The sequence below is a fragment of the Myotis daubentonii genome, chromosome 2 (genome assembly GCF_963259705.1).
Source record: "Myotis daubentonii chromosome 2, mMyoDau2.1, whole genome shotgun sequence".
Classification (NCBI taxonomy): domain Eukaryota; kingdom Metazoa; phylum Chordata; class Mammalia; order Chiroptera; family Vespertilionidae; genus Myotis; species Myotis daubentonii.
The window spans coordinates 191,099,247-191,123,117 of NC_081841.1; the positions used below are offsets into that span (position 1 = coordinate 191,099,247).

At 48.2% G+C, this 23,871-nt stretch overlaps 1 protein-coding gene across 3 annotated transcripts in view; it reads left to right on the plus strand.

Annotated features, from left to right (window-relative positions):
* The window catches only part of COL4A2 (collagen type IV alpha 2 chain), a 184,728-nt gene that overhangs the window by 136,922 nt on the left and 23,935 nt on the right, over positions 1–23,871 (plus strand). For all 3 annotated transcript variants that reach the window (XM_059685107.1, XM_059685106.1, XM_059685105.1), the window contains exons 18-30: positions 91–157; positions 2,526–2,636; positions 3,134–3,283; positions 9,109–9,201; positions 10,472–10,632; positions 13,857–13,929; positions 14,020–14,126; positions 14,719–14,920; positions 15,288–15,347; positions 16,722–16,778; positions 17,103–17,210; positions 20,723–20,944; positions 23,473–23,634. In XM_059685107.1, coding sequence (XP_059541090.1) covers positions 91–157; positions 2,526–2,636; positions 3,134–3,283; positions 9,109–9,201; positions 10,472–10,632; positions 13,857–13,929; positions 14,020–14,126; positions 14,719–14,920; positions 15,288–15,347; positions 16,722–16,778; positions 17,103–17,210; positions 20,723–20,944; positions 23,473–23,634 — 1,573 coding nt within the window. The remainder of the gene's footprint in view (positions 1–90; positions 158–2,525; positions 2,637–3,133; positions 3,284–9,108; positions 9,202–10,471; positions 10,633–13,856; positions 13,930–14,019; positions 14,127–14,718; positions 14,921–15,287; positions 15,348–16,721; positions 16,779–17,102; positions 17,211–20,722; positions 20,945–23,472; positions 23,635–23,871) is intronic.

The window sequence follows — 23,871 nt, forward strand, 5'->3', positions numbered from 1 at the left end:
TGCAGCTCTGTCCTTTGGAACCAGGCAGTGTCCAAAACTCCAAAAGGCCGGTCTCACATTCTTGGTTTCCTCTTTTATTTTTTTCTTCAGGGAGAACTGGGTGACCCAGGCCCCCCCGGCCCCCCTGCCTACTCCCCCCATCCTGCTCTAGCTAAAGGTTTGTATGCGATTTCTCCTGCATGAGACTAATACATTCTCTTATGTTATGAACACACAGCCATGGACTTTCAAGAAAGATGTGTCCATGTAAAACAAAGCAAACAAAAGATGTTTAGGACACAGCCTTTGTAGACTTTCTGTCTTGTGTGCACCTTATCGCGTGGCCTCAGTGTGGTGTCACAGGAGACCCTCCTTTTGCCTCTGCCTGAGAGCGCTCCCACTCTCCAGGTGATACCCCCCTATTGGGAAATCCTTCTGGTCTCGCCATCTACAGCATCGCTAAAGACACCCAGTCCTTCTGCTCAGCAGGCCTCCGTAACCCTGACCAACCCTAACCCACCTTCACCAGTTCCTGCTCCTCCCTTTAGACTTCAGGGAACTAAATCACCAGATATGGGCACATGAACAGCTGCCTAAGAAGATGCTGCACATACAGTTGACCCCGTGTGTGAATGAAGGATTGTGCGTGTGTATGGCTAAGGGTCTTGTTAGTTTAGCTCAGCCTTCCAAATACTTGAAATATGATTCCAATTCTGTGGAAAGAGCAATGGTCTCCGAACCTTTTTCGAATGTGCATCCCTCTAAATAATTGTTTTAATGTTTTGAGCACTCCCCCCAAATAACCATACATATATTTATGGATAGATAATTTATCCATGTTATCGGAGGTTCCATGAAGGCAGAGATTTTAGCCTATGTGGTTCACTGCTGTATCCCCAGTTTCTAGAACAGATCTAGTGGGTGCTCAGTAAATATTTATCTGAATGACTGAATAACATACATGCTAAAGCTTACACATCCGATAGGGGTTTTAAAGGATTAGGTGTTTTTTTTAAACATATTTTTATTGATTTCAAAGAGGAAGGGAGAGGGGGAGAGATAGAGATATCAGTGATAAGAGAGAATCATTGATCAGCTGCCTCCTGCACACCCCTCACTGGGACTTGAGCCTGCAATCTGAGCGTATACCCTGACTGGGAATTGAACCATGACCTCCTGATTCATAGGTTGATGCTCAACCACTGAGCCACATGGCCCGGGCATGGATGAGGGTTTTTATGTGGTGTTTTTTTAAAAATATATTTTATTGATTTTTTACAGAGAGGAAGGGAGAGGGATAGAGAGCTAGAAACATCAATGAGAGAGAAACATCGATCCGCTGCCTCCCGCACACCCCCCACTGGGGATGTGCCTGCAACCCAGGTACATGCCCTTGACCGGAATCGAACCCAGAACCTTTCAGTCCACAGGCCGACGCTCTATCCACTGGGCCAAACCGGTTTCGGCTATGTGTTTTTTTTTAATAAAAATACTCTAATGCTTCCTTCCTGTACCCAGTAGACCATCTGGCTCACCCCTATCACATATGCCCAGGGGTCAAGGACTTGCTGTCCCACTTAGATGTGACCCACGTGTCGGTTTAATAGCTACTTTCGCCTGTCTTTATCCAACATGCCAAAGAACATAGCGATGCCACTTTGTGTTTATTTTCGGATGAGGCTTGTTTAAGCATTCATGTGTAACTCATCCAGCAAATAGTTATGAGAAGCCAACCCAGGCAGGAGCTGAGGCTCAAGGGAAGAGGGACTCAAAGAGAAGCAGCGCCCCACCTCCTTGCCCCCTGGCACGGTGCCTGGTGCATGGGAGGAGTCCTAATCATATCATTTCCCTCTTTATTCTCACTTTAGACTCAGCTATTTATCCAGCCTGATTTTCCACCACCCCTGCCCCTCCACACCCTGACGGCCCAGTCCTGCTGAGCGCTCCCCACTCTACTGTCAGTTTGGGCTGATCTCTGGATGCCCTTCCCTCGCCATCCTCTGCCCTCTCCCTCTCCTGTCTCCTCAAACTCCACCCCTATCCAGAACTCAAGTGTCAGGTTACCTGCTGCAGGGAGCTTGAATGGCCCAGGCACCCTGCTTCACCTCTCTGTAAAATTAGGACTATGATTCTATCTATGTCTCATGGTTTTATGGGAATCAAATGTTTGTAAAGTATTTCACACGAAGCCTAGTGCACACAGCAATAGCCCCCAAATCTACTGCTGCTGTCTTTATTCTCCATGGTCCCTCAATATCAGATTTCCCCCCAAAGTAATCCCCCCCCTCCTTTGAAGCCTCCCTGCATCTTTCTGGCCTTAGGTGCCTTTCTGTTGTTTTAGGAAATGTATAGGGATCCTGCCTTACCCCTGTTGACTGGGAATGAGGTCCTTGAGAACAGGAAGTAAGACATATATTAAACATCTGGCCCCCACCACACTTCACACGTGTGCAGGGTGTTGGTAAATGTGCCTTCAATGAAACGGTGACCATCGGTCGCGGACCTAGACAACCATCCTGTTCTTATGAGGCCTGTCTTGGTTTCAGGTGGCAGAGGTGACCCAGGATTTCCAGGGGCCTATGGAGACACAGGAGCTCGGGGTCCACCAGGAGACCCTGGCCCACCAGGCCTCCCTGGCACGTCCATCATAGATGAAGGTAATGTGGCTCCACGGTATCAAAGCTAGGACCAAAAGTAAGTCCCCTCGGGTCCTCACAGAAACCACTGGCCCTCATGGCTGGTGCTGCACTCTTTCTCATTGAGTGGGTTTAGCAGCTGTGATGGGCCTCCCAGCCACCGCTGGATATCTTTGCAGAACAACTGGCTCTGTGACAGTTGCTCTCCCACTAGGTTAGACCTTGCCGCTGATGAGTAACTATCATGATTCTGTCAGTTGGCTGGGAAGAGCATGAGCAGTCAACAAATGCTGTTGCCAGGTGCTGATAACTACTCTCAGGCCATTGGGGGCAGGAAGAGGGGCTTTTTTAAAGAAGTTGGAAATGATGAGGAACTATACCACTGGCATCGCCCATTACGTTGCTGAATGGACTGTGAATTTACTAGTCCTGCTGGTGGCCTCCTATGGGCGGGAGGGCCAACGCAGCTGCTAAATATCCGAAGTTTCACACTGCTGGTGATGCTGTTGGATTTTCAGATGTGAAGAGAGGCTTCCCCGGTGAAATGGGACCCAAAGGCTTCCCAGGAGAACCGGGCATCCCTGCGCTATACCCCGGCCCACCTGGAGCTCCCGGAAAGCCAGGGTCCCAAGGCCTCCAGGGGCCCGCCGGACCACCTGGACCAGACGGTAAGTGGACGGAAACTCATGGGAGGTGTACATTCTAGTGTCCAGAGGAAGAAGTCGGGCCCCAGCCATATTTTCACTTGGGCTTTCTGCGCAATAATGCCGTGAACCAGTAGGCAGTGCATTAGGGTGTAGCAAGTTCCCCGCAGAGCCAATAGAAAAAGCCAGTGATAAAAGAAGGACAAACCTGTTGAGTAGCAACAGTGCCTTGGATATTACATAGTCAGGGTTGTCTGTCCTTCAGTGAAACATGGGAGAGGTGCCCGCTGGAAGCAGATGAGAGCTGAAAGCTGTCGGGTAATAAGTTCCAGGCACCTTCTTCCAGGGTGGAGGCCTCACACCTTGACCTGCAGCCTCTCTCCACTGTTTAGCCAACAATTTTAAGCAGACTTAGTCATGTCTTCCCAGCCCATGCAGAGCCAAAGCTACAACTGAACAGGTGGCAGTAGTTGATGACAAGAAGGGATGGCTGCACCGCCTATAAAAAGAAGTGGCAGCCATTAGCCAAGGCCAAGATGAAAGGCTGTGAAAATCAAGAAAGTAGACAAGCATGAGAGTCTGTCCCCACATGCGACCTAGGGGGGCATCATCAATTCATAGCACAAAGTGGTGTTTCCTGTAGCGGGTCTTTTAGTTGAGAATGCTCTCGGGAGGCGGGGAAGTGTGCCATCAAACATGGTTATTCGTGTCAGCCTCCGAGTTTAAAGAGTTGTGCTTTGAACATTGTAGAATCTCTTCATGGGAACATGTCATCTCCTCAAGAGATTGGATAGTTGAGGCATGAGAAGAAAACCTGAGGTTACAGTTTCTTTCTGTGTTACATGGACCACAATTGAGCAGCCTCTTCTTTCCAAAATATTTGACTTTAAATCCTCTGACATCACCCCTGGTAGTCATGTATGGCTTCCTCTCTGCAGAGAGGAAGAGCATCACATTTGCTAACAGGTAGTGTTTGATGCCAGTTAAAGATCAATTCAGAGACCTGACCTTTAACTGCTTTGGGAAGACCTTCTCTAGAAGGAAAGCTGGGGAAGCCTTAGGAGCCTCTCTGGGCATACTTCTTCCACCAAAAGATCGGCAGTCACTTCTCCGACTCTGTTTAGAATTCCACAGTGAATTTTTAAGTCAATATGGCTCTATGCTTCCAATTTTCCTTTGACCGGAGAAACCAGATTCTCACATTCTTTTAAACATTTTTAGGTGCAAGTACTTCCCTGGAAATTGCCAAATAGTTTGAGCAGTGATATCTTTATTTTATTTTTTATCCTGGCAGTAATACTTATTATTGTGACATTCTTTATAATGGCTACATTGCTATGAGTGTTGTATTTCCTGAGTAAATGGTATTGGTTGAGTTTTCCTTTTTTGGCAACAGAACACGCTGTGTTAAAAATAAAAGCATAGCCCAGCCAGTGTGGCTTGACCTATGAACCAGGAGGTCACCGTTGGACTCCTGGTCAGGGAACACGCGCCAGTTGCAGGCTTGATCCCCAGTAGGGGGCGTGCAGGAGGCAGCCATAATTCTCGTCATTGATATTTCTATTTCTCTCTCCCTCTCCCTTGCTCTCTGAAATCAATAAAAATATTTTTAAAGTACTTTGGGAAAAGTAAAGGAAATACATACATACATACATATATACATACATACATAACCTCTTTAAAGGACTTTGATTGAAGGCCAACCTTGACATTATTCCTGTGACTAAATTCCTTTTTTATAAAGACACAAACACATACCATCTTGCTTTATAAATCTTGCTTAGTAAATTTATGATTTACTAACATAAGTCACCTGTAAAAACATTAACTTATTTCTGATTTACATTGTAGACTGAAGAGAGAATTTATAAAATAGGTGGAATGGTATTTGATAGATTTTATCAACTAAAAATTTTAAAAGCATACAGCTTAAGTTCCCTTTGACTATTTATCTTACTGCATGACACACAATTTCCAATAAACTTTGTTTTTTTTTAGCAATCTCTTGTACAAAATGTAGCCACCCATAATGGCCTTTTTAAAAACACTATCATGTATTATAAGAATTTAATATCAATGACCGTGATTCACTCAGAGTTTGACTGTTCCCCTGGAATGAATGTTGGATTTTTTTCTTATTAATTGCATTTCATCCTGTTTTGTGTGTGTGTGTGTTGTTGCTGATGAAAATCAGAATTTTCAGTGATTTGCAGTTCCAGCAAAATCAAACCGTGAAGTCAGTTTTTTTTCTGAGCTAAATATTTTCTTACTCCTAGTTCCAGCTCAGTTAACTTCATCACCTGTGGGGCTGCTCCATTGTGTCTGTTCTAGAATAAGTCAAAATACTGCCTGCTTTGTTGAGGGAACGCATCTTGACAAATCTGAGAGGCGCACCGCTACTCTGTAGGACTTATTTGAAATTATTGATTTATTAGATTTAAAAAAGAAATAGGAAGAAGGAAAGCTGGCATCGCATAGCCACACTTGCCTTTTACTAGATTTACAAACACTCTAAGGAACACACACAACTTCTGTCTCACATGTAAAATGCTGATCTCCCTGACGTATCTGGGATTAAACAGCTACCTATGGTACATGTTGGAAGAACCTGTAGACATAAAATAAAGCCACAGACTCAGCCTGAACTGCTCTTGACCCAAGTCACCAAGGCCCCATGGAGCCACCTCCTGGGGGCACCATTCTGCTCCATCAGCAGCCTCTTGGGCACGGAATGCAGCCGACATCCCCTCCCTCACACACTCTCTTCCGGCCTCCCGTGATGCCCCATGTTATCTCAATGACCCTTTTTTTTTTTAGGATCATTTGCTGACTCTTTCTTCTGTGTTCCCCTCTACCCATCCATCCAATAGATGATGGACTTCCTTGAAGTTCCTTCTTGGACCCCCTTTTCTCTCTGTACTCTCTACCTAAGGGAACTCGTCCATTCACATGAATTTAAGTACAAACTCTATGCCAGCACTCGATCTGGAGCCCAGGTCCGTGTTCTGAGCTCCAAATACAAACTGCTAACTCGCTATGTAGTCACCACTGTATGTATCACAGACATCTCCAACTCTGTGTGTCCAAAACTGAACTCGGCTCTCCTGCTCCCCAGCTCCTCCACCCACATGCCCCTCTCCTGGGACTCACCCATCTCTACAGACCCAAGAACTCAGGCCAGAGCCCTGGGAGTCACTGTGGTGTCTCCCCCACCCACACAGCAAATCCATCGCCAAGTCCTAGTGATTCTGTCTCATGAATCTTGAGTCAGTCCATCATTTCACTACCTTTGTCCTAACCCAGTGGTGGGCAAACCGTGGCTCATGAGCCACATGCGGCTCTTTGGCCCCTTGAGTGTGGCTCTTCCACAAAATACTATGTGCGGGCGCACACGTACAGTGCGATTGAAACTTCGTGGCCCATGCGCAGAAGTCGTTTTTTGGCCTGGGCGAGTCTATTTTGAAGAAGTGGCGCTAGAAGAAGTGGGGGGTGTCGGTCAGTCGGGCGACCGGATACGCAGCGCGGGGGGGGGAGAAGGCGCACATGATTCATGCACGAATTGAGTGAGCCAGTCAGTCAGCAGTCTCATTGTGCAGTGGTTAGTGCTAGTCGCATCCGCAAATCACGCGCAGGTGACAAAAGATAGACGAAACAAGTATACAAGATGAGTGTGGATGGGACAGTTGGAAGGGGTTGACCACAGCGAACGTACCTCAATCAGATTGAGGACGTTTTTAGCAAAGGCTAGCTTAGGAGTACCCTAATTAAGTTAATAACAATGCACCTACCTATATAGTTTAAGTTTAAAAAATTTGGCTCTCAAAAGAAATTTCAATCGTATTACTGTTGATATTTGGCTCTGTTGACTAATGAGTTTGCCGACCACTGTCCTAACCAAAGCCACCACAGTATCTCTTGCTTAGTCTGCTGAACTAGCCCACCCAATCAGGACCTGCTTCCATTCTTTCTCTCCTGGTAATTGGCCACCCAGCTAGTGTGTCGTTTTACCTGTAAGTTAGATTGGGTAACGTCACTCTGAAAAACCCTTTCATGACCTCCTGTTACCCTTGGGATAAAATCCAAACCCCTTTCCTTAGACCACTAGGCTGGCATGATCTTCTTTGCCTCCCTTTCTGCAATTCTGCTCCTCACTCAGCACCCTTCCTACCTCCGATACATTTCCACAAGCTGATCCTCTCTTGGGAACTTCCCTCCTGCCCACTCTTGGCTGGCTGGCTTTTATTCTTTAGGTCTTAAACTGAGTGTCAAGTTCTCAGAAATGACTGTTCTGATGCCCTCTCTCCCTGTAACTTTCTCTGAGCCCCCTTCTCACAGCACTGGCCATAATTGACACTGTGGTGTGTCTGAGGTGTGCCTCCACATCTAACCAGCAAGCTCCATGCGGTTCTGTTGGTTCTGTTTCCAGCTGCATACACAGCTCCTAGCACACTGCCAGGCACAGCGTGGGCGCTGCAAATGTTTAATGAATAAATGGATAGATGGATGCATAAGAGAGATGATATTAAACGTGTAGTGAGATCAAACTACATGGGACAAGAGTCACTGCCACCTTTCCATAAAGATTTAGTTACCTAGGCGCGCTCTGACATTGAGATTCTGATATCATTTTCCCAACTAGATAGCAAACGTTTTTAAAATTGGTGTTTTCCTCTCCTTCCTGCCTCCTTGGTGGCCTCATTCTCTCCTCCTCTCAGATATCAGGAGGTGGGTATGGCCGCATGTATTTTAATTTGTTGGAGGAGTTTTATTGGATCTTTGGAGCTATGAGCATGATAGGGTTTAGCAGTGAGGAGAACAGAAATGTCAGGGAGACTCAAATTCCATGCCCAGCAGTGATGTTTCCTGCACATGTGCAACCCCAATCCCACCACAAGATGGCGCTCCTCTCGAATGCGATTTGGAGAGTTCTGTTGGCTTTTAGAGTGTATTTCTTACACCTTTGCCCAGATCCCTGCTTGGAATTATTGGAGCCCTGCAGTCAGTGGCAGGACTCGGAAAGTATCTTGATCCTAGTAAAAGGGGTGAGAGCCGGGAGAGTGGGGGTGACCACACTGAGTCCAGATGGGTCACAGGTTATCTACATTAATAACACAAACTCCGGTGTGCATGTGTGTATGGTGTATGTATGGGGAGAAGTATGTTGGTGTGTGCACCCATTCCAGGGGAGAGGGCAGAATAGGGAACTGACTTAATTTTGATATCTACTTTTACTTTGTTGTTTTGTCTTTGGGAAACCAGGTGCCTGTTGATAATCTTAGAATCCAAGTCGTTAGCAAAATACATGGTTGAAAAATCAAAATTTTGCTTTTGACTCAACGTTTCTCAAAAGGAAAGATTTTTATCTTTAGACTTTAATAGAAACACTAAATTCACAGGCTCTTCACATTTCTTTCCATCCCTGAAAGCAATGACCACAAAAAAGTCTCCCTTTCTCTCTGATGAGGAGTTTTGGAGTGGAATTGAGGGGTGGGGGACATTTTCACTCTGTTAGGAGATTTAGCTGCAAACCTTCCAGCACTGGGTTCAGCGAGATGTGGAATCCCCTAGGCCAGTGATGGCGAACCTTTTGAGCTTGGCATGTCAGCATTTTGAAAAACCCTAACTTAACTCTGGTGCCATGTCACATATAGAAATTTTTTGATATTTGCAACCATAGTAAAACAAAGACTTAATTTTTGATATTTATTTTATATATTTCAATGCCATTTAACAAAGAAAAATCAACCAAAAAAAATGAGTTTGCGTGTCACTTCTGACACGCATGTCATAGGTTCGCCATCACTGCCCTAGGCTGTGCTAATGTGCTGCCCTGTGGATTTCCTCCCTAGGTTTCCTTTCTGGCCTTAAAGGAAGACCCGGGAAGGAGGGCACTCCTGGGTCCCCCGGTTTCCCTGGGGCTCGCGGACAGAAAGGATGGAAAGGTAAGGGGTGTCGGGAACAATGGAGAAGGGGTCGGCCCTTCTGAGTCCACTTCACCCTTTGCACTTGTTCTAAAATGAACACAATCCTTTAGTTCTGCAATGGCCCCTCTGTCTTCCATGGAAGTGTCACTGAAGTCAAGGTGGGTGATGTGCATAAGTTTTCAGTGCAGCCACCCAGCACTCATTTGCTCACCCTTCTCTGTTCTCCGTCTGCCAACCTCCTCACTGAATGTTCAAGGAGCGCAGCGCCCAGCAGATGAGCAGCGATTTCTCCGGCTGACCTCATATCCGAGGGCCCAGCTCAGGGCAATGTAACACGGATTTGTAAGGCACCTGCCCGCTGCAGAGTGCTTGCGGAGCAATCGTCTGGTTTGATCCTACGGCTGACCCCTGGGTTAGGGATTAGTTAACGGGCGAGGAGGTCGAGGCTCAGAGGAGTCGCGTGGCCTGCCCATGTCTCACTCCCACTGGGTGGTAGAAGTGCCACACCTTGGGGACACTGCCCTAGCTCAGTGCCCTTTCCAGGGAAGGGTCGCCAGGTGGCCCCTTGTCTGTGAGGCTGTCAGGTCCCGGTGAGGCCTGCTTAGCTCTCCCCTTCCTGGGCGTGGGTAGCATGTTCGGGCTTTAACCACATCTGAACCTTTGTGGATGTGTGTGGCTGTGTGCCCCACGATGGACAGCACTAACTGCAGGATCAGACGTCTGCACATGAGCTGTGCAGCCCGGCCCCACTGAGCCATCGTCTGTCATCCTTTCCCCACGGGCCCCCTGGCTCCTGGGAAGCCGGCCCTACCACCAGCACAGGCTCCCCGAGTCCGGCCATGGCGAGACTGAGGGGGAGAGATGGCATGTGTTTTCTCTCCCCACCTGACCTGGGCCTCAGCCTCAGCTCTTGCCACGGCTTTCTTTCACCTAGACCCTGAGACCCCGTCTCCTCTCCTCACCCCTGAGACCCCGTCTCCTCTCCTCACCCCTGAGACCCCGTGGTGGCTTCCTGAAGCCCCTCCACTGAATCCTGCACTCTGCACACATCTCTGCAAATGGTGCCATTGTTTAAGCATCTCCGGCAAACACTGCAGTAGAATTCTGCGTGCGGGAGTGTGAAGACCAGAGTAGATGATGGCCGTGGAGTGTGGAGTTGCCTCCGCTCCTCTCTCCACCCCAACCAGCCCCCCATCCCACTTATGCTCCTGTTCCTGCAAGCCAAGAAGACGGTTTAACCTGTGCTTGTGAATGAATAACGAGTCCCTCCCTCTCCCTCACCTTGCAGGTGATGTCGGGGACTGTAAATGCGCGGATGACCAGCTCATCCCGGCTCTGCCAGGGCTGCCGGGACAGAAGGGCTTACCGGGCTTCAGCGGGGAGCCGGGGCCGAGGGGGATTCTGGGAGACCCTGGCCATCACGGCACCCCTGGGTTCCCAGGGTTCAAGGTGAGAGACAGATTCCATCACAGAGCTGCCAAGACATCCTTGACGCCTATCCCTGTTCCCCCAGCCTTTGTTTAGTGAATTAACACAGCTTTGGACAGCAACACTCAAGCACCCAACACTTCGCCCAAAAGGGCTACGTATTCCAAGGGGAACTTTAAGACTTTTGCTTGGTAGAGATAGGAAACAGTGCAGCCAGTGTGGAAAACGGTGTGACAGTTCCTCAAAAAGTCAGTCATAGAATGGCCCTCTGACCCAGAAAGTTCATTCTTAGGTGTAGACCCGAGAGACTGAAAACACATGTCCGTGTAAAAACTTGTGTACAAATATTCATAGCAGTATCAATAATAAGAGCCCAAAGTGGCAACAACCCAATGTCCATCCACTGGTGAGTGGACAAACAAAACATACTATCCCCATACAATGGAATATTACTCAGCCATCAAAAGGAATAACATACTGACACATGTTACAGTGTGGACGAAACTGGAAAGTGTGATGCTTAATGAAATAAAATAGGCACAAAAGAACAGATGTTATTATTCTATTTATATGAAGTGTTCAGAACAAGCAAATCTAGAAACTAGTAGATTGGTGGTTGCCAGGGACTGGGAGGGCGTGGAGGGGGGAGCGCGGGGAGAATGGGGCTGACTGGTTAATGGGCACGAAGATTCTTTTGGGGGTGATGGAAATGTTCTGCAATTAGATAATGATGGTTCCATAACCTTGTAAAAATACTAAAAACCACAGGATTGTATGCTTTAACTTGGTGAATTTTATGGTATAAGATTATACCCACCCTACCCCCCCAAAAAATAACTTCCGGCATTTTGAATGTAAAACATCTTACTTAGGAAGCATTCACCTCTTCAGATGTAGTACAGAACTAGTGTAGCATTTTATGAAAGCTCCCTTAACCCAATCAAACCCAGATCTGCATGTGAATCATGGATGGTTTACTTTGTACGAATGTATGAAACTCCTTCCCACAGACTCCCTGTGTATATCAGCTAAGTGGCCTTTATTTCATGCCTTATGAAAAGATCATCTGGAGTAGATTTTTCTTTCGTGGCAGATTTTAACTAACCATTTCAAAGTAAATTTCAGATGAAGGCAAAGAAATTATACTTTTTTTTTACTTAAAAGGAGAACCGAAGCCCGGTCGGCATGGCTCAGTGGTTGAGTGTTGACCTATGAACCAGGAGGACACAGTTCAATTACCAGTCAGGACACATGCCCAGGTTGCAGGCTCGATCCCCTGTGTGCGACTTGCAGGAAGCAGCCGATCAATGATTCTCTCATCATTGATGTTTGCATCTCTCTCTCCCTCTCCCTTCCTCTCTGAAAGCAATAAAATATACATTTTTTTGAAAAGAGAGAGAACCGCGGAGGGTTATAAAGTGAGAAGCCTGTCACTTTATATATTTAGCAGTGGAGGAAAGGTTGCTGAGGACACTTGGCCAAGGACCCTTAGAGTGGCCAGGCCCCACAACATGGTGCAGGACAATGGCAGCCCCTCAGAGCTTCTGGTGCAGAAGGTTGTAACACCAGTTTTACAGGCGAAAATGAGACTCGAAGCACCCATCTGCTCCAGACCCCAGATTTCTCAGGCAACAAATAGCCATTTCCAACTAAAATTAGTAGATGCTACGTTTTATCCTAGTTTAAAAATAATCATGGCTTTCTATTCCTTTAAACGGGTAAGTAGTGAGACTTAATGGCAAAACTGGTAGAATCTCAGATTGTTTGTAAAATGATTGAATATTCTCTGGAAGTCATATGATCCCCTTTTGTGCACCTGGAAAGTCTGAAATCTTCCCAAAGCACAGGCCTTGCCCAACTGTATCGTGTACACACCCACAGCATGTGTGTTCAAATATCTCTCGTGTGTTTGTGGTCTCCTACTTAATTCTGTGTTTATATGTCAGCCAACCCCACAGTAGCAGGAAGGACTAAGGTGGTTTTTTGTTTTTAAATACTTGTACTGATGGAGTCTGGCAGAGTGTTGGAAGTGTGGGAATAATCGGTCAAGAAATGAATGCATCCGTCCATTCATGTGCCTAACACCTACTTCTTAAAAAATATATTTTTATTGTTGAAAGTATTACAGATGCCCCCCTTTTCCCCCCAATGGCCCCCCCTCCCCAGGCCTTCACCACTGTCTTGTCTGTGTCCATGGATTATGGGTATATGCATATAAATTATTTGATTAATCTCTTTTCTTCCCCCCACCCCCTTTCCTCTGATATTTTTCAGTCTGTTCTATTTTTCCATGTCTCTGGACCCATTTTGTTTATTAGATTCCCCATATAAGTGAGACCATGCAACACCTGCTTATTAACCAGAGTCTGTGTGTGAAACACTGTCTGGACACAAAGATTTTCATCATTCTTTTCTGCAAAGATCTAAGTCAATAAACCAAGTATCTGTGGAATTTTTTTAGGAGAAAGGAACTCATAATCACTGTAACATTCCACTTAATTAAACCAACACTAAAAGCTCCCATAACCTTGCAATTAAAAACTACCACATCGCACATATTGAAATGCATCCTGCACCATTAAGCTGCTCATTGGAAAACTTCAACAAAATGTGAGTGACCCTGCAATAAACTTGTCTTTAAAGTGTGTTTTCTTCCAACCTTAGTTTCCAGTACTCTTTATCCTCAATATGAATGATCACACATTTCCATCCTTTGTACAGGCTGATTATCTGCTCAGATTCTAAATAATTGTCATTAAGAGTGAGCCACCTTATGTTTTAGGTCATTGCTGCTCAATAGTTCATGAGCATATGAATCCTGGGACTCAGCTGAAATACAGATTCTGGTTCCATTGCCCCAGGTGGGGCTTGAGGTTCTGCATTTCTTACAAGCTCCCAGGAGAGGCCCCAGCTGCTGACCCATGGACCAAACTTTGAGTAGCAAGGTCCCGCTTTCCACTGCCCAGCCACGTGGCTGCTTGCATTAATTTGTAATTATTTAAAATTAAACTTCAGTTCTTCAGTCCCATGGGCCACTTCCAAGTGTTCACTGTCCCTTTGTGATTGGAGGCCACTGTCCCGAACAGCCCGGGAGAGAGCACTCGGACACGGCAGCGAGTTCCTTTGGACAGCACCGGTTGGATGGCAGGTCATGGCCCTCCCGTTGTAGGAACCGGAAATCGTCATCTTCACAGATGCGCATAAACAGTATGAAGGAGGAAGAAACGTTGTGTTTGTTTCCACAGGGAATCCCTGGTGACATTGGACCTCCTGGACCCAAAGGAATAAAGGGAGATTCTAGGACAATTACCACCAAAGGTCAGTCCTCTGTGGCCAAGCAGTTCTTGCCCTGTTGCTTCCTCTGTGGCAGCATTGGGTGAGTCAAGTCACAATGCTCATTCTTCCCAGGTGAGAAGGGACAGCCAGGTGTCCCAGGTGTGCCTGGTCTGAAAGGTGAGGACGGCACCCAGGGGCGTGACGGGCTCGATGGATTCCCCGGCCTTCCAGGCCCTCCCGTGAGTAGCCCCGAGTGTGGGACTGGCTCAGCCCCCACCCTCATCAGCCATGTTCTTAAACACCTCAGAAGTGAATGGTGCTGGTACTCCCCTAAGTCCACCCCGTGCAGCCCATTCCATATTAACGAGCAGAAATTATATGTTTTAAGACACAGTGAGTCAGGTGGGAAGCCAAGCCCAGAGTGAGCATGTAAAAGCCAAAGAGAACCTGGCCAGCATGGCTCAGTAGTTAGAGCGTCGGCCCGTGGACAGAAGGGTCACGGGTTCAATTCCAGTCAAAGGCACATACCTGGGTTGCAGGTTATCCACCCTGGTTGGGGCATATTGGGGAGGCTCCAGTCAATGTGTTTCTCTCACGTTGAGGTCTCTCCCCCACCCCACCCCACCCCCCGCTCTCTCTCTCTCTCCCTCCCTCCTTTTCTCCCTCCCTCCCTCTCTCCCTCTTTCCCTCTCTCCCTCCCCCCCCCCACCCCTCACCCTCCCATGCTTTCTAAAAAAGTTTGTAGCTTGGCTCTCAGGGGAATGGGGAAAGGGAATATGGTCTCTTTGAGGTGTACATATCCTTTAAAAAATAAACTGAATATTCTCACAGGGTGATGGCATCAAAGGCCCCCCAGGGGACGCAGGCTACCCAGGAGCCCCCGGAACCAAGGGCATTCCAGGAGAAAGGGGTCCTCCGGGACTGGGCCTGCCAGGCCCCAAAGGCGTGAGTGGCTTCCCCGGAGATGCAGGATTACCCGGACAACCAGGCCTCCCCGGACCTCCCGGCCCCCCAGGCCTCCCAGGACAAATAGGTATATGGGTCCTTTCTGTCATCTTTCAAAGTTACACGACGCTGTTTAGTGCTTCAACATGTATCCGCTGTTCCTTTTGGCAATGTGTAAGCTCCCCAGTGGGTCAGGTGAGAGTGCTGCATTGCATCATCAGTTCTCAGCACACACAAATGATACCCAACCACAGGTTTCTCAGACCCACCGACAGCCTCCTCTCCTCAATTGGAATTCAGGGCCTCTGCCTCCAGAGCTGAAGTCATGGCCTTGGCAGCCCCTGCCCATCCCCAGCCTTCCCTCCACCACCACCACCAACACACATTCAGAGAGAAGTTAGTCACTTTCAGTTGTTCCCAGTTTGCCTGACTCGGTCCTCATGTCTTGCTCCCAGACTGTGATACAGGTGTGAAAAGGCCCATCGGAGGTGACGGACAGGAAGGCATCCAGCCAGGTACTGAAGATCGGGCGGCTTTAGAACTCTTTAAAACTTCTGGTTTATAAGACATGTGACTGGTCAACAACTGCTGTGAGCTCCTGCTGTGAGCATGGAGCTGGCACCCATCCCGTTCCGCTTAGAATCAGAGAAAAGGCAAGTATAAGGGGACGTAGTCTTGCCAAGTCTCCCCACCAATATCAAGCATCAATTTGCAACATTGGTAAGAACTCAACAGATACAGTTGTACACCTAAAATGTATGCATATATTCAGCTCTCCGGAGAGGATATGGAGACGACCCCGAGCCACAGCTCGGTGGTGGGAGAGAAGAGGGGGAGAATCCAGAGGTTGGCCTGGCCTGGGAGAGGCAAAGCCTCCATTAAGGTCAGGGTTGGAGAAGTAGCATCAGGATCTGTGGGTCCCCTGCATGAGGATGAGGTTGGGGTTGAGCTGTGGGAATGGACCCGGCGCTCAGAGCAAGGGTGCGGAGCAGGAACGGCAAACCCCAGAGCTCCCGGACAACTGGCCAGTGATGCAAATGGGGGAAGGCCCCTGGGTGTGAGGCTCTGCAGGCTGGAGGCCAGGCCCTCCGGAGACAGTGGGTTCCTTTCTTTTTGTGACCTGGGCTGGCCAGGTTGCACCTCTGGGTCCCTGGTCAGGCAGAGGAGGCCAAAGCCTCTGTCAAGACAGGAGCCCGGCCCAATCCCAGGCACGCAGATGAAGGACATCTCGCAGAAATCCTGGACTGCAGAGGGCTCTCTGACAGGGGCCACACAGCAAAATACCCCGCCTGGCGTCACAGCCCGGCCTGGTGTCCCGGCCCCGCCTGGTGTCCCAGCCCCGCCTGGTGTCCTGGCCCCGCCTGGTGTCCCAGCCCAGCCACACCACCCAGAAGCGGCTGCCACTCAGGTTTCATTTCGTGTGGCTCCAAGCAGTTATTGCTGTGGCCGATTCTGAAGGTATTCAGAGTCACAAAGGAGAAAGCAAAGAATTCCTTTTGAAATCTCAAACGGTCTTCATCCACTGATGGGCATTTCCAGACAAAAAAGGTGTTCACGTGGGCTCACGGGGGAGGAGCTAGATTAGCTCAGCCGTGCTGAGGTGCTGCCCTAAATGAGGGGTGGATGGCTGCCAGCTCGGTGCCAGCTGTTATTTGACCGGACTTACCTTATTTGCATTTTTATATTAATATTCGAACATTCATTTCATTACACGATAAAATTAAACTTTTATTTACATTGGATCGAGATTAATTAACTCATTGACTTTCTCTGATCATAACATGGTAGCCAGTTTTCATGGCTGGTGTTCTTGACCTTGCCACTGTCCCAAGGCTGTGAGACTCACAGTAAAGATTGTGTCGGCTCATCTTTTTTCTCTTCCTTCCCAGGCTGTGTCGGAGGACCCAAGGGATTGCCAGGCCAGCCGGGACCCCCAGGACCCCCAGGTAACGTGCTCCGGGAAACGAGAGGTCACTTCCAGCCTTCCCATTCACATCGTCATTTTTCTTTCCCCTTCTTGTACACCTTTCCTCGCCCCCCTACATTCCTCTCCGCCCTGGGATGTCACTGTGTTCCCCCATCTTGGCACTCACCACCAACAGGTCGCTTCTAAAGGAGGCAGACTTCTACTCGTCAGGACAGAAATGTGTGTGGTGATTGACACCTAGTCAAACCCTAGTCTAAAGGAGAAGATTCCGGCTGCTCAGGACTCAGCCTCGGCTATGGCAGAGTGGCTCTGATACGTGTTGTGATTTCTTTGGGTTGTTTAGGTATCAAAGGCCTCAGAGGGTTACCAGGATTCTCAGGAGAAGATGGACCCCAAGGACTCAAGGGTCCCCCAGGAGATCCAGGTCGCGAAGGGTTCCCAGGACCCCCAGGTAGGTCAGGGTGGGACCCGCTCTCCGATCTTCGGTGAGGACATGACTGTGAGCGTACGATCGGGTGCCCAGCTCTGTTGTCTTGCAGCATTTAGAAACTGGGTCGACAAATGCTCGATGATGACTTGTTTTTGTCCATAGGAGATTAAAATTCTTGAATATTTTTTATCACTAATGTTCTGGGGTTTTGCAGAATATAATACAGATATGGCAGGAAGAAAGGACAGATGTGCATAAAGATTTCTTCTGGTCGATAGGAAACATTCTAAGGGCAGCATAGTGTCATCCTCTTCCGATGATCATGAAAGGTTCAGGCAGCTTTTTCGTCTTAGATTCCCAATCGGCTGGTCACTCACCACGAAGAGCACGCATGCGTTTGCTTTTCATGACATGCCCTGCTCACTCTTCAGTGTGCAGCTTGTCTGGGGAAACCGTTTGAACCATTCCATCTCTGTTTGACACAGCAAATAATTATTTAAGTCATTTAGTGGCTAAAAGAGCTTCAGCCACTTACTTACCTGTGTATGGAGGAAAATGAATGTGTTTCTGGTAATGAACTATGGTGAGAAGTAGGGGGTACCTGCTTGGGGGTCAGCTTGATCTATAATATAATGCAGTGTCCCCAAACCCAGTTGTCCCTTTGTGGTTATGGCTGGAACAGTATGAGTATGACTGTGTTACTTGGTATGCAGAGAGCTATGCATTTTAGAATTATTTAAATAAAACGGTAGAAGCCACTAAGGCCACCCAAGTCCAAACATCCTCCCTCAGGATTCTGGTCAGGTATTCTAGCCTCTACAAGAATTGAGAATCGCTCTTGTCACCCAGCACCCAGAAAACATTGAAACTCTCTTTTTGCTAGAAAGTTCTTCCTCGGTTTAAATGAAATCTGCCTCCCAGTAGGTTCCTCGTGGGTTGTTCCTTGAGCCGGTGGTTCCACCGTGTAACCACCCTGCACACACATTGGGAGAGAGCAGTCATATCACTTCACAGCCATCTCAAGAACAGACAGAACTGACCCCAGGAACGCAGACGTTCTTTTTATAACATAATTTCCATGCCCTCAGAATTCAGAACATGACAGCCCGCCGCATGTCGGCACTCATTTCAGACTGGCTCCAGAAACTGGAAAAGGTTCCGCATGTCTGGACTATCACACCCAGCCGTGGGTCTGTGTGTCCTTAGGGTCAGGTCCTTAGTAAATATTTTCAGCAAAGATTAAGTGAATTTTGCCTCGGTCCCTGATACAAGGGGTTTAATCCCAAATGTAGAACTTTGCCTTGTTCCCTGATAGATTTTCTTCCTGGGTTCAGTGTTCCAGCCTTAAAATGTTCCAGCCTTAAAAATTGTTGCAAACTGTTATCCTGTTGCCTTTCATATTATGCATCACAGCTGTGTTTTGCAAAATTGGGAGGCACACTGCCTTGTCTTTTGTCGAGGCCTTGGTGCAAACCCTGCCTTGGAGAGAAACAAGATGGCACCTCTTGGTGCCATCACACCAGAGGATCAGACTGTGTCCTTCTGTTGCCCTGCTGGGAGCACCCACATGTTTAGGAGTTACAGCATTGCCCCTCCATTGATATCCATTGATACCACATATACAAAAATTAAGTGGGACTATTTTTGAAGGAAGGAAAATAATTCATGAAGACCTTCTTGCCTTGAATATAATGGGTGCCTGGTAGTCATAATTGATGTGTCCAGACGAGTGGGCATGAACCGCATAGCATTCTCCTGGCGTGAAGAATGAGAGATGTGCCCATTATCAGGGAAGCTGACAGCATGCGGAGAAAGCCTGTTCTATATTGGAATGTAAGCCCTTATGTGAACAGGGACGTTGGGTAGAGGGGAGGAAAGGGGTAAAGGAGGAACTAATCTGTTCAGTTTTTAAAAGGCATGTCGCTCTTTCTGGTGATGGGATATACTATGCTTCTATCACCACGTGAAAAAGAAAGTAAAAAACCCAACCTCAAAGACTGCAAACACAAAGAGTCTATTTCAGAGATGAGAGCCACATACACACTCACACCCACAAGTTTAAGTGCACGGTTCCCATGTATAGTTTTGTTGTTGTTTTTAAATTCTTTATTGTTTAAAGTATTACATGTGTCTCCTTTTTCCCCCATTGACCTCTTCCCAGTCACCCCCACCCCCCAGCACATGCCCTCATCCACCTACTGTCTGTGTCCATGAGTTATGCTTATATGCATGCATACAAGTCCTTTGGTTGCTCTCTTACCTCCCCCCCACTCACCCACTCCCCTGCCTTCCCTCTGAGGTTGGGCGGTCTGTTCAATGCTTCTGTGTCTCTGGATCTATTTTTGTTCATCAGTTTATGTTGTTCATTATATTCCACAAATGGGTGAGACCCTGTGAAAGCCATATCTCTTTTATGGGTAAATCACGTTGTTAAAACTCTGAAATAGTGCCTAGCTCATTGGTTCTAGATCCTTTGTTCTTTCTCCCAAACACATCCACACTGTTCAACCCACCTCCCGGCTCCTAGGGCAAGCTTCACGCCCTAGGAAAGGCCCGGGCCCCATGCACACCGTCTTTCTGTCACGTATACCACACAGAGGGGGCAGCCAGTGCCTTCTTTCCCACACCCTGCCTACCAGAGCCGAAGCAGGCATGACCTCAGAAAGCTTTCCTTCTGAACAGACACATGACTGTTCCCTCAGTTCAACCTGAGGCCGCATCAGGGGTGAGGACGCTGAGAGGGGAAGTAGTGGTGAGACCATTTGACCCAGTGGCATCAGGGACAGGCACATGACAGTCACGCCCTCCATCCAAATATGGGCGGTTGACAGTCACAATGACAAAGGACTATCGATTCCCCTTCAACGCGTTTCCAAATTGACTGATGACCAGGGAGAAAGTTACAGGGGCAGAGTTTGGGCTCTGAGGGGTCTTCCGTCAACACCACTCTGTCCCTCACTTGCACACACAATCCTGACGGTCCCACAAACACAGTGTTTTGGGATTATTTGCACAACGCGGATACCATGAATCATGATGATTTACGTCCAAGGAGGCATTAGTTCTGAAGGCCTCATCCACTGTAGCTACCCTGTAGGGGTGGGCCCAGCGGCAGGGGGAGGCAGGAGGGCCCGTGAGCGCCGTGGGCTCCCAAGTGGGCGACAGGGCTTGGGCTCGAGCTGACGACCCGACTGCAATCCTCTGGATCTCAGATCAGATTTTGTTTAGCTGAGGGCAGCTGATTTTTCCGTCGTTGTTCCTTTTTTAACAGATGTTCTATAAATGGAAATTGACTTAAAATATCGAGCTCCACTGACAACCGGAAGAACAAAATGCCTCCCCCTGATGTGTTTAACGCAACCACTTGGGGTCATTTAACCATTTATTGGTGGCCTGGCCTGGCCACTTCTGTGAGGAGGCACCCCAGAAACTTGCGCTCAGGCCAGCCTCGACCCAGCCTCTTTCTGATTTCTCTTCCTAGAATATCACAGTGCTGACCTGCTGTTACAGGGATGACCTCTGTTTCCTTTTAGGGTTCGTGGGGCCCCGAGGATCCAAAGGCCAGATGGGCCTCCCTGGCCCGGATGGACTCCCAGGTCCCAGCGGCCAACCTGGACCAATCGGGCCCCCAGGGGACAAAGGCATTCCTGGCGAAGTCCTGGGGGCCCAGCCTGGACCCCGGGGAGATGCTGGGCTGCCCGGACACCCCGGACTGAAAGGCATTCCTGGAGACATGGGTCCACCCGGATTCAGGGGTAAGTCCCCGCAGCAGGAGAGGAGCAGGGGCCTGACCCGGCTGCCTGTGGCTCGCAGGGGTGGCTCCCAAATCCTCCTCGGGGGTTTGGTAAGAGGCGACAGCTCCATACAGCAGGAGTCTTGCTTTTTCTTTTCCCCACGGAGTTCCAGCGTTCCTCTAGAACAGTGGTTCTCAACCTTCTGGCCCTTTAAATACAGTTCCTCATGTTGTGACCCAACCATAAAATTATTTTCGTTGCTACTTCATAACTGTAATGTTGCTACTGTTATAAATCGTAATGTAAATATCTGATATGCAGGATGGTCTTAGGCGACCCCTGTGAAAAGGTCGTTCGACCCCCAAAGGGGTCACGACCCACAGGTTGAGAACCGCTGCTCTAGCATGCATTTAGGACAAGAATCCTCATTCTGGGTTCACCTTCTGTAGAAGGAGCCACAGGCAGATGGCCCCACGCCTGGCTGCTTGGCCGGGTTGGGCAGTTACGGAGGCGCCCGACGCAGCCCACGCTTCTGAGCAGAACTTCGGAATAACGTCATCACACACATTCACGGGTCAGATTTTGTTTAGCTGAGGGCAGCTGATTTTTCCGTTGTTCCTTTTTTAACAGATGTTCTATAAATGGAAATTGACTTAAAATATTCAGCTCCACAGACAACCGAAAGAACAGAATGCCTCACCCAGATGTGTTTAAGGCAACCACTTAAGTAGCAGAGGTCATTTAGCCAGTTATTCGTGGCCTGGCCTGTCCACTTCTGTGGGGGAAGCACCCCAGAAACGTGCGCTCAGACCAGCTTCGACCCTGTTGGCCGCGGCTCCCATGACCTCACTTGCTCAGCGCTCTCAGTTCATGCAGCGTAGGGCGCTGGTGGTGAAATCCCCAGTCTGTCTGGAGTTTTGTGCCAGGAGCCAGGCCTCCCGGTAAAACCTCACCACGGGCTGCACTGCCTGCCTTCTCCCCTGAGAATTCCAGCAGCCACCAGCGATCACACTTTCCCGAGCTGTGAACTCTAAAGCTAGAACCCAAAATAAGTGTCCTCATTTCCCACAGCAAAACTGGAGTGTGTGAGAATGTATGCAGCCTGCTTACTGCACCCCTTTCTCCCCGATGCAGTTTAAGAAATCAGACAGCTGGGACTGGGACGTGGGCTTGAAAGTCTGGGCTGGTCCAAGACTAACGTGATCCCTTTCGTTAATGACCCCCCTCCTCCCCGCCTTCCCCCCCCCATGCCCCCCACCCCCACTCCCACCCCCACCCCCGCTGTCTGCCTCCTCTCCCTAGTTCAGCCCTGCGCACTTGGTAGGATGGTCAGGGGCAAATGAGCACGAGACCCTGAGAGTCATTGGAGAAACATTATGCAAATGGCAGTCCGCAGCCCTTCTACTGGTATCAACTGGATGAATGTAACAGACTAAGTTCCAAGAAGAAAGGACAAAATGCCTAAATATGAGGAGGTCCTGGCTGTTAGTGTTTAAAAAACAAAAAAAATAGAAGAAAATATATGCTCATAGTTATCTGACTTCTAGCTAGGACAGGACCTAGACATAGACACTAAATCAAGGAAAAGAAAACACACCCACAAATATGTATAAAATCTGCACACAAATCTTAACATTCTACATGTCAAAACAAATGAACATTTGGGCAGCAGGGTAAACTTTAAAACAGATATGAAGGAAAATAAGTTAATGTACATGAGGAATACTAAGATCTATAAGAAAAATGCCAAAATCTCCAAAGGAAAATATCAGCGAAGAACAAAAATTTCACCAAATAGCAAAAGCTAGGAGAAGGAGCTGTAACTCATAATCAAAAACATGCAGACACCCCCACTTTTTCCTCGCGTTGCTGTCTGTGTTTTAATGTCAGCCCTCATTCCGGGAAAGCAGTGGGAGGAAAACGCTTCAGGCAGGCGTGCTGAGAGCTGTGTGATGGTGTGGAGAGAAAACCATCACGTTCACGTTTGCTTTGACACGCTAAGTTGATTTCTAGGACTCGTTCCTAAAGAAATAACTGACAACATGGGCACAGATGTGTGTGTGTGTGTGCGCGCACGTGTGTGTGTGTGTTAAAAACCTCTTTCTGGTAACACTGTAAAAACAAAGAAAAGATGGAGGGAACTAAATGTGTCCATGTGCTGGGATATTATTCATGCAGCCATTTAACATGCTTGTAAAGAGTATTTTTAAGGTGTCAAAATGCTCAAAATAAAATGCCAAGTGAAAAAAAGCTAAATTCAAATGTTACTTACAGTGTGATGTCAGTTTCGTAAAACATCTATTTCTGGGTATTTGTATGTGAATAGAAAAAAGGCCAGAAGGAAATATACCAAGATGTTAGTATCTCCAGGTGATGGCATGAGTTCCTTTGACCTAACCTTTTGTACTTCTTTGTATTTCCCAGAGTTCCTACAATCCGGAAAAAAATTAAGTCCTGTTTTTAGAGAACAATTCTAAGGATGTAGATGAGGTTTGCCATGGACCATACCTATGGGGTTGGCCTCACGACTCTTGTCTCGATTGTTGCAGGAAGCCAAGGGATGCCAGGAATGCTGGGCCCAAAGGGTCAGCTAGGCTTCCCAGGGCCTCTAGGGAAACCAGGCCTGCCCGGGCCACCAGGACAGCATGGCTACCCTGGGACTCCAGGCCAGGAGGGGCCCTTGGGGCTGCCAGGCTCCATCGGCCATGGAGGTAAGAATCCCACCCTCCCATCAAGGGGTCAGAGCCTCACTTGCGCTGACGCCTGAACAAACCCCCACCCCACCCCTGGGGAGTTCGCCAACTGCTCCAAGGACCCCCACACCTCCAGGAGCTGCAGGGGTTCTGAAAGCACCTACACAGCATCGCCTAAACGACAGAAAGGTATCCTCTCACAGGTCTGGAAGCTGGAGGTCCAACATCACGGTGTCGGCAGGGCTGATTCCTCCC